This window comes from Cariama cristata, unplaced genomic scaffold, assembly GCF_000690535.1.
Source record: "Cariama cristata isolate BGI_N322 unplaced genomic scaffold, ASM69053v1 scaffold9362, whole genome shotgun sequence".
In the NCBI taxonomy this organism is placed as follows: domain Eukaryota; kingdom Metazoa; phylum Chordata; class Aves; order Cariamiformes; family Cariamidae; genus Cariama; species Cariama cristata.
Genome location: NW_009604407.1, coordinates 54,837 through 65,359, shown reverse-complemented (window position 1 = coordinate 65,359; position 10,523 = coordinate 54,837). Strand labels below are relative to the sequence as shown.

At 38.2% G+C, this 10,523-nt stretch overlaps 1 protein-coding gene across 1 annotated transcript in view; it reads right to left on the bottom strand.

The window, feature by feature from the left end:
• Positions 1 to 9,656: 9,656 nt before the first annotated feature.
• Positions 9,657 to 10,523, bottom strand: part of RB1CC1 (RB1-inducible coiled-coil 1) — a gene marked incomplete at its 5' end in the record, with an annotated part of 46,410 nt that continues 45,543 nt past the window's right edge. Inside the window, one exon of the mRNA XM_009695599.1 lies at positions 9,657 to 10,305. Within this exon, the coding sequence (XP_009693901.1) occupies positions 10,228 to 10,305 (78 nt within the window). The remainder of the gene's footprint in view (positions 10,306 to 10,523) is intronic.

The following is a 10,523-nucleotide window of genomic DNA, read 5'->3' as shown; positions in this document are numbered from 1 at the left end:
AGAGTATTTTGTTAGAAGCAAATATTTAATTGACCACAACACTAACACATGCGATGGGATAACACTTACAGTACGAAGCAGGCAACCTCAACACCTAATAACCTGCTGTGAAAACACATCAAACAAGTCACCCCGGCAGCAAAACTGGCCATAAACAGCAGGTGCTGGGCTCCTCGGCAACGTGCACGAGGTGCCAGTGACAAAGAAAGCAAAAACACCATAAAACCCAGGCGGAGCAGCCGGAGAGCCAAGACCATTACGTTGAGGCTTTCCATTACGACCCAGCCCAAAGCCAATGTGCTTGGTCTGCAGCAAAGCAGTGCCGCCGTTCATTTGCCACCTGTAAGTTCAGCAAGAGGAACACAGTGTAAATAGTGCATACAAGGAGGCTGACACCATATTTATCGAAGACTAGAAGGTATGGCCATAAAGGAAAACAGCATCTAGCCTGTAGCAAAGTGATTCAACTTCTGCAGAAATCCCCTGGGGGAAAATAAAAAGAAAATCCCATCAACCCAACTAAATACTTAACAAGTTAAATACAACAAATATGGAGCAACTTTAAGCAAACTTTAAGAACAGGTGAAGAGTATTTATGGAAGATGGTGTAAATTCTACGACAAGTAGAAAGCAAAAGGATTGCCATTTCATCTCCACTTTTCCTTTTTTCGTACTGGCATACGTTTCTCCCCACTGGTCATTAAGCAGCGTTCCTATACTCAGCACATATGGGTACAAGCTCTCAGCTAAGGCTCTCCATTCTCTAGGCTGTAAAAATTAGTTTTACTTTGAAAGGTTTCCAATTCATTTCTCAGTACTGGTGAAGATGGTAACCATAAACTCCTAAGAATACTCTTCTCACACCGGTCAACATGTAAAGTTCAGCAAAAAAGGAATGTAGACATGAGCACAACGTAGCAGATTTGTAATTTTTCTCATCTCATCTTTTAAATCTGGTTTCCAGGAGCATCTACTGGGCAATGACTGAACAGCCTCATCATGAGATTTATTTCTTATTTAGATCATGTTTAAAAGTAAAAGACATATTTTACAGATTTCCTCTCCTTACAATAAAAATAATAATACTTATTAGTATAACTTTGGTTCTTTTTATCCATATTGAGGATGCTTGAACAAAAATTTCTATAAAGGCAGAAAAAATAAATGAAATTATGCACCAATGTGCTGGGTTTGACTGGGATAGAGTTAATTTTCTTCACAGTAGCTGGTATGGGGCTATGGTTTGGATTTGTGCTGAAAACAGTGCTGATAATTCAGGGATGTTTCAGTCACTGCTGAGCAGGGCTTACCCAGAGCCAAGGCCTTTTCTGCCTCTCCCCCACCCCACCCGTGGGGAGGCTGGTGGGGGCACAAGGAGTTGGCGCCCCCACCCCACCAGCGAGGAGGCTGGGGGGGCACAAGGAGTTGGGAGGGGACACAGCCGGGACAGCTGACCTCAACTGGGGGACCCCAAAAGGGATATCCCATACCATACGACACCATGCTCAGTGTATAAAGCTGAAGGAAGAAGAAGAAGGTGGGGGTGGACGTTGGGAGTGATAGCATTTGTCTTCAAGTCACCATTAGGTGTGATGGAGCCCTGCGTACCTGGAGATGGCTGAACACCGGCCTGACCATGGGAGGTGGGAAATGGATTCCTTGGTTTGCTTTGCTTGTGTGTGCAGCTTTTGCTTTACCTGTTAAACAGTCTGTCTCAACCCACGCGCTTTCTCACTTTTACCCTTCCAATTCTCTCCCCCATCCCACTGTGGGAGAGCAAGCGAGCGGCTGGGTGGGGCTGAGCTGCCGGCTGGGGTTAAACCATGATAACTGAACACTTGAATAGGTTTACAATTTCACCTTCTACATCTGTCATAGGAAGCAAGGAGCAATGCCTTCCTTGGAAGAATTACCATATGGACAATACTATCTTTACAGTGTTGATTTTTGCCTTACAATTTGCTTGCCAGCAAAATTACAACAGCATTACCTAAGCCAGGCTGAGATTCAGTGACATTTGAAGATGTTTCTGCAGAATAAACTGTTATGTAGCCTGTTGTTTAAAACAAATGATGAAAACAGATGTATTGATTTCAGTTGTCTGAGAAACACAATAATAAATAAGTCATTGCCTGACAAGTAAAGGAGCACAACATCACAGAAATAAGTTGATAGAAAAGTTTAGAATACAAACACTTTAAAGGATACAGAAAATAAAATCATTTTAACATCTTTTCCTTCTCATAGTTTCTCAATGTGTCTATTAAAACAGTTGGTTATAAGAATGCTTTGTAGGTAGGAGATAGACTGGTGCCACTGGTGGCTACTAAACAGCTGTTCCATTGCACAGAAAGCGTTGCAGTCTTGATGCATAATTCTTGTAATTAAGGGAAAAAAAACCACAACAAAACACCTGTGGGACCCCTTGGAGAAAGCTATTTAATCAATGGCCTAGTGGTTAGACAGCAAGGCATCTTCCCTTAACAGCAGATGACTCCCCTTCATGCCAGACTCCACTGCAACATGTCTACTCATGAGAAGTTTCCTAAATACTAGATGTACTTCTATGGGACATTTCAAGTTCATAAGAGCTGGGATTTTTCAAAAAAATAACTCTCTGCTACAGACTTACCAACCACCTCCAGCACCAGGGCATTAAAGCTTACACACAATTTTTTATCACCAGCAGACAGGTTAAACTACCTACGTGCAATGGAAAATAGGATTCCTCTACACAATGAGACAAATGCATTTGCTTCATTCAACCATACAGGGATACAGAGAATGGACTTGAGTTGTCAACAGTAAATTCCTCTTTCTAAACTCACTGAAGATCTGGAACGAGTAAAGTAAGACTAAAAAGACAGAAAAGGAAAGATTATCATACACAGTCAAAAGGCTCCATATAAGAATCATGGCTCATCCTAAGTTGCCTGTGCGGTATTGGGTCATAAGTTTTAACAAAATTTCTCAAGATGATTGCTAAGGAACTATAACCACAGAAAAACTGAAAGTTCAAGACGACACTTGTAGATTAGGAAAGGAAGAAGTAATTTGGCAGATGCATAAGCACTGAGATTGATTTTTCCTTCCTTTTTTTCCAAATACGCACATTATGGAAGTCTAACATAAAGCTGAAAAATGCAAAATATCCCTGTAGATAGAAATTGAAACCTACAAAACTCAGCTGAAAATAAGTGACAGCTTTTTAAATCAACCATTGTAAAAATTGATTTTGTAATTGTGTGTATTAGGTCTTACTCAAAGATAAATTCCAAAAAGGGTACGTGGTTTGAGAGACAGCCCAGTACAAGTGCATGCCCTGGGGTAACACAGGACATGGGTTTATAGAGTAAGACCTGCCCACCAACCGACAGCTTCCAGAGGGACCCGAGACGAAATCACAAGTGTCAAACAAGGCACAGATGCAAGGCTGAAATTTTTACTTCTGGTGCCATATGCCTTTGCACACACTGTTAAATTTGTAATAGCAGTTTCTCGCTTACATAATGGAGAGAGCACAAATGGTGAGAGCACAGCATTTGAAGAGGTAAACTGCTATGCCGTCACACAGCAGTCCAAGTACCTCAAGTTGGGCACCCTGGTTTTCAGGTACCAAAACCAAGTGGATAATCTGGACTCTCTTAAGTCTTACCAAAGAGGCACACGGCAAGCATTCTGCTTGCAAATTGCCATCATAAAAAGGACAAGAATGTAATCATATGTTCAAAGCAAAATTTTAACATGTAACTGTGAGAACAGATGTGGAAGAGACTAAGAGCAGGAAAAGAGCACCTAATTAGCTAATTGAATAGTGCCTCCTCATGCATATGAAAGCAAAGTGAAAAGCAGTCATAAACTGACATTTCCTAATTTTTCAGTGCTTAAAAACTTAATCCTTGCAAAAATTGAAGCATATGCCATCATAGTATATACACACAACATAATCACATATAGAATCATAGAATGCTTTGGGTTGGAAGGGACCTTTAAAGGCCACCCTTCCAGCCCCCTGCAATGGGCAGGGACATCTTCAACCAGACCAGGGTGCTCAGAGCCCTGTCCAGCCTGGCCTTGAATGTGTCCAGGGATGGGGCATCCATCACCTCTCTGGGCAACCTCTGCCACTGCCTCATCATCCTTATCGTGAAAACTTTCTTCCCTACATCTAGTCTGAATCTACCATTTTTTAGTTTAAAATCATTATCTTTTCTCCTATCCTATACATAGGTTCAAAAGATCTTGAATTTCAGACTAGCCACAAATCAAGCACAATGCTGTATGTGTACTTACATTTCACTGTTAATTTGGAAATTTTTTGCAAACCCTACAGTGTATTGTTAGAAGGTTAACAGAAGCATATTTAACCACACACATCATAGCTCTGGCAAATTATTTGTGCTTACAAATGTTTACGTACTTAAGAGCTACAAACATAAGGATTATAAATACGACTAGTAGTACAAGGTCTAAAATGAAAAAAGCGTATTTTAATCAACAAAACGGCTAAACAGTAAACACTTCTGAAAAATTAGTTCTGTCCAATTCAAGAAAGTTTAGTATATCACAAGAAAGGTTATTTCCAGTTTACCGCCCTTTTTAAAGGCAGAGAGTTGATTTTAGTCAGTTGGTTTCAATTGAAACGAAATATCTTTTTTCAGTGTAGAGAGTAGTTACACAAAATAAAGCTTTCTTCTGAAGTTTAAAAGTCATCAGTTTTCTACATTATCAGGAACTTCTTTGCCAAGTTCAGTATTCATCATAAACTTTTTCTACTGTTTCAACCATTGTGTTAAAAACACACCACACTATTCCCAACAACCATGGTAGTCAAGTAACGCTGACCAGCCCCCTGCAAGCGGCACAGCTCGGCAGTCTCCTGATTACCGCTGCAATCGCGTTAGACATTAAGTGCTAACATTTCAATGGCTTAAATTAATACAGGCTCGGATATGCATTGGTGCTTAAAACCGATTGCTTCTCCTTAAGTATCCAGGATCTTTAGGCTCTTTTATTTGTTCTTTCTTGGTATTTTTCCTACGACGACTATAGAATGGGTAAGCTCATGTTAAACTCTTAACAAAACAGAAATGCTTCGGTCATACAACACACAGGTACTAGTCCTACAGCTAATCTTCACCAAAAAAAGAAAAAAAAAAAAGAAAAAAATGAGGCATTTCTTTCTTTCTGAATTATCTGGACTTCTAATACTCCCAGCACAGGTAAACAGGACTAAAACATAGCAGCTTTGGCTGCAAGTATCAGTGTTTGTTAGAGGTGCGTACATAAGCATACATCCATAGGTTTAGAATAATTAGATCTCACAGAGAGACTTGGGGCAGAAACAAGATTTATTAATCTACATGGGTGTGATGACAAAGCTTCTCCATTAACACCCTTGGGCAAACGGTACAAATTCTTGATTAGGAGATAAAATACTAGCAACGCTCTTCTCCCACTGCAGAAAAATCTGCTCCTTACTCAGTAATTTTGCCTAAAAAGTAAAATACACAGTGGAAAACCACCTGTTAAGAAAGTCTCAATACAAATAGGTAAAAAGCACTTTAAATCCAACAGGCAAAAGTTAGGGAAAGGGAAGTGAGGCTGCCACCCAAAATCAATTTCAAAGAATTGAGACAACAATATGGAACAACTATTCAACATGAAATATCCTATCACAACTATGAAATGGAATTAATAGACAGAACAAAAGTTTGGTGTGTTTGCTGGCGGTAGCCATAGAAATAATAATTTTGCAGCTGTCACATTTCTTGCATTTAAAATAAACCCCCCCACATTTTATAGTGAAAGCATGTTAAAAGCTAGCATTTACCCAAGATAATGAATTTGAGGGGAAAATTTTAAAATTACTCAAATGATACCATCTATTTCAACCCAGTCTTCAAAACAAAGGACTAAACCGAACGCTTGCCAAAGTAGTTGTGAACTCCAGACCTTTAGTGAAAAAAGTCACAGCAATTCAGCCTGAGCAGGGGGTCAGACCCCACAACCTTGGGAGGTCCCTTCCAACCGCAACCGTTCTGCCAGTCTGACACCGCTTGAGCGTGTCAACGTCAAACTCAATTCTTGGCCAGTCTTTGGAGTCTGGGGACTCGACTGTCCCATGCTCCTCGCTATTTTATGTGGATGTTGGTAATGCGAGTGAGTGTTAAAGGATGTAACTGTTTATTCTTTATCATTTATTGTCACTGCTTTAGGACTGCGGAATGGCTTGTAAAATGATCTAAAGACATCGGTGACCTTGAAATGCAGCACTGAGAGCGCTCTCTGAAGTTTAATAGGCAAACGCAGCTTGCAAAAGCAAGAGTTCATGTATAGTGAATGCTCCATTTCTAGATTTATTAATTTGGCACTGAGAAATAATTCCCTGCATTACAATTTATTAATGAAAAATTTAGAGGAATGAATAAGCACTACAAAGTACTATTCCATTTTTGCTATAACTGTTTACAGCCCATCTGGCTTCTCGCTAAAACTCCACAAAACAAGGAAGGATGCAACATTAGGTCATGGAAAAAATTAGCGCTGCAAAAAGGCACATAATTTTGCAGAGGAGAGGGCAGACTTTCCAGTCCTGCTATGCAATACATGTAATGACAACTATATTTAGGAAAAAGCGCATATTTAAGTGTAAACTGGTCCTACTCATAGGCCACCTTAAGATTCAAATGAACCACAGCTGAATTCTAAACAGCACCAGCTCCTGATTAAGACCTCCTGCAGAGCAGTGCAAAACCCCATGTGCTTTTCCGAGTATTCAAATGGATATAACCTTCCAACATCGGGGCGCGAGGGGGAAATCCCTTTAAAATTATCACATACTTTTTGTGTTGATAACATTTGCTTTCAGTCAACTTTCTCTACCATTCACGTTCCTTTTTGCACTTCAAAAACATAGTTGCCTTTGTCTCAAGCCAGACTTATGGAATAAACATATATTTGCAGTAGCAGAAGAGGCTTTTTTAGTAACCAGTAAGTTTCCAACAGGCAGCTGCACAAAAGAATGAGAGAAATCTCAGATCACTGAATTTATCCTCCAACCTTCCCCTCATCCCTTCTGAACAGGCTCCTCATTCAAACTGTATAGCTACATACAAAGTTGTATTATGGAGCAAGATGAAACACATAGGTGGTGCATAACAAGCATAGTTTCAAGAAATAGTAAGGCTGTGACATACAAAAAATATGTAAACTACATTTTTTTCAATGACTGTTCAGAATCATTACTGAGTATGTTAGGAGTTTGTTTGACAGAATTTCCATTTTGAATATACATAAAGATTATAAAATGAAACATATGACAAATATTCCTAAAAACCAAAGCCATTGCTGGTTATTTATATTAGAAAAATATGATGTCATGTAACAATAACAGATACATCCTGGTATTCTTTTAAGTGGCAGATATCAGCAGGGAAGGACTTTTTCTTCCCTCATAGTTTGCATTAAAGTACTTTATTTTAATCAATTTATTTAGGTGCTTCAGAAGTTCACTTTCATATACTGCTCATGTGTTTCTGAGTAATATAAATGCCAGTCATGCCTTTGTCTATCTTAAGCTAGAAATCAAGCCAACTTTCATAGCACCATAAATCATCACTGCTACTGTCCACATATAAGCGTCAATACATATATATTTTTAATCTGGGCAACAATAAACTGAGACTAGAAAGCTCAGACTTTTTACAGACAAAAATGAAAGAATTTGAGTTTTTTGGTTTGTGTTTTTTATTTTTTTTCTTTTTAATTCTCAACATGTACTCACCTCTCTCCTCCACTCAGGACACTACCCCAAAGCCTGCAATGAACTTCATGGTATATCATCCACACAGAGTAGCAAGACACACAGGTCTTAGTGCTTAATGAGATCGCAGTATCAGAAAAACACTTTAATTTTTGTATGCCCAAAAAGGAGTGCTGCTTGTAGGTGCATGGTCCTGTAGGACCATCATCAAATCTGCAGTTTTATTCAACTTGGAAGAGGTTGACAAACACATCCTTTCCTCCATGGAGAAAATTCTGGGGGATCTTTTACTTACCTTTGAAGTAGACTATTCAGTAACAGAAGAGCAAGATCTTACGTTGTATTGCTGGATTGCATGTTGCTCCACAGATCCATTGCTGCTACTCAAGCAGTAACTGTCCTCCCAGTAATGGAAGGACTCTGTGCCTTTTAGCAAAGCCTGCTGGCTTCTGGGAGATAATTAGTCCCTGAAGGACAAATAATATTCACAGTAGCAGGGAGATTATCTGAGGCTGCAAAACTTTTGTTAGCAGGGTAAAAGATATTGAGGTTTCTAAACACTTGGCATATTAGAAGGAATGAATCGTGCTACACATGCACCTTCTTAAACCACTTGTGACTCAGTTGACTAAAGGAACAAGACTGCACCAAACTGCAGACAAAACTGAATTCCCATTTAGCTGAAGGTCAAAAATTCAGTGATGAAAAAAACATATTGCATCTCTTCTACAAATCTATGCTGCTTACATATTTGACACTGGGCAGTACTCAACTATGGCGATATTGTTCTTGAAGAACAAGGCACATTTTTTGATAAGTGATTTTTAAAAATCAGTACACCAACCAGCAAATTTAACAATCAGGTAAGAATGCAACTTGACAAAATGACATTCTGTTTTCCAAAGATCAACTGTCTAAGATTTATTTCATCAAAGGTGTGATACAGTTACAAGCCCATGCATTTCATAAAAATCTGAACTTGAAATTGTTACGGAACAAAATTTTAAACACATATACAGAGGTTTCTGGGTATTCAAGTGGACTGGAGTAGTCTAGAGGAATGTTATTTGCAACATATGGGTAGAAGCATTGACATTTTCATGTGATCATTTCTTTATCTCTTTTCCTCCTCCACTCCACACCTTCTGAAGATAAATCACAGTTGAGTAACTCTATGGATTAAGTTCTAGACATAAGCTTACAGTTGAATACAGAATTACACTTTCCATTGGCTACACATTTACAGTACAACTTTTTATACTGTTGTTAAAAAAATAAATTAGTCTACATTTTAAAAATGTAGCCAGTATAACTATTTTGAAAAGGGTCATTTATCCATTCAATATGCTGAGAAAATTAATTTCTGTGTACTGAAATTCTTTCTTATCGTTACAAGGTAATTCTTGCAATTCCTGAATGTTGTTGAATATTAATGCCTCTTGTAGAAAATTTACATATTTCTAGCCAACCAAACGGCTGGAGGCATCAGACAGAAGCTGCAACAGATTGACATGAAATAAATACTATAGATAGGATTTAAAAGGCACACAAATACTTCAAACACATACAGTTTCAAATCTTTATTGTTTTAAAATTCTACATGTCTTGTACAATTACAATAATTTGTTACTTAAATGACTCCTGCATGGTTAATGTACAATGAGTTTTTTCCTGAAACTCAACCATGAAATACAATTTCATCAATATGATTTTTCTAAACAGATTAATACAAGATTTCTGTTTTGTTGGGAAGAACAAGTGCTTCACTTTGAACAAATGGCACAGGTGTCTTCCCTTCAGAATCTGTGTGATCAATCCATCGAAAGTGCTTTTGAAGATTGCAGATCTAACTGTGACTGATTTTCAAAATCAGTCTATCAAATTACAAGGGTTTTTTTAACATTAAAGAGCATTTTCATGTAATGAAACAAGTTGCAGTAGTTATTTTTATTCATCTACTGAGGCAAACTCATGTCGAAGAAAAATTATATGATTATCTGCATGCAATGAACACTCCTCTTTAAATAGTTGATGAATTTTACACATATAAAGAATCTGTTAAAGAGTGCAAGTACTTTGATAATGATTTCACAAAAGGACGTATGCTGGTAATAATGGTAACTAACATTTAACATCTAATACAAGCTAATGTATATTTAACAGGCAATTAACATGGCTAACAAACCATGTTTTATGTCGTTGCCCCTTGAGAAAATGAACTCATTTGGTCCACACTCCTAAAGTTATCTGGGTAAAAAAATTGGAACAGTTAGGGCCAGAGTTTCTGATGAAATTCTTGTTTCTAAAATGTGACCTGTTAAAAAGTAAAAGCAGTACATCAATGACGTATCTTGTCACATGACCTCAGTATAAAAAGATGGCCTGGTATCTGGAGCAATGAACGAGCACTGAAGGACAAGTCAAAAAAGAATGGAGACAGAATGAACTAAAATTCGGTTGTGTTATACTTTCTTGTTCCATGGTACTGCTTTCACTCTGTAGAATTTTGTACCCAAAGGAACTTTAAATCTGTTTTGTGCCTACAGAAAAAAAAAACACACAACAACACAAACAACAAATTACATTAGAAATGTGGGATTGTTCCTCTAATTTTAATATTTTTAAGCAGAAACTGATTCCCACCCCTCAGCATTTATGAGACCTTTTGGAGTCTGGCAAGGTTCTGGGCAGTATGGGCACAACTACCCAAGCCACTGCACACTCTTTTTTTCTAGTTCCCCTTTTCTTGCTATTCACT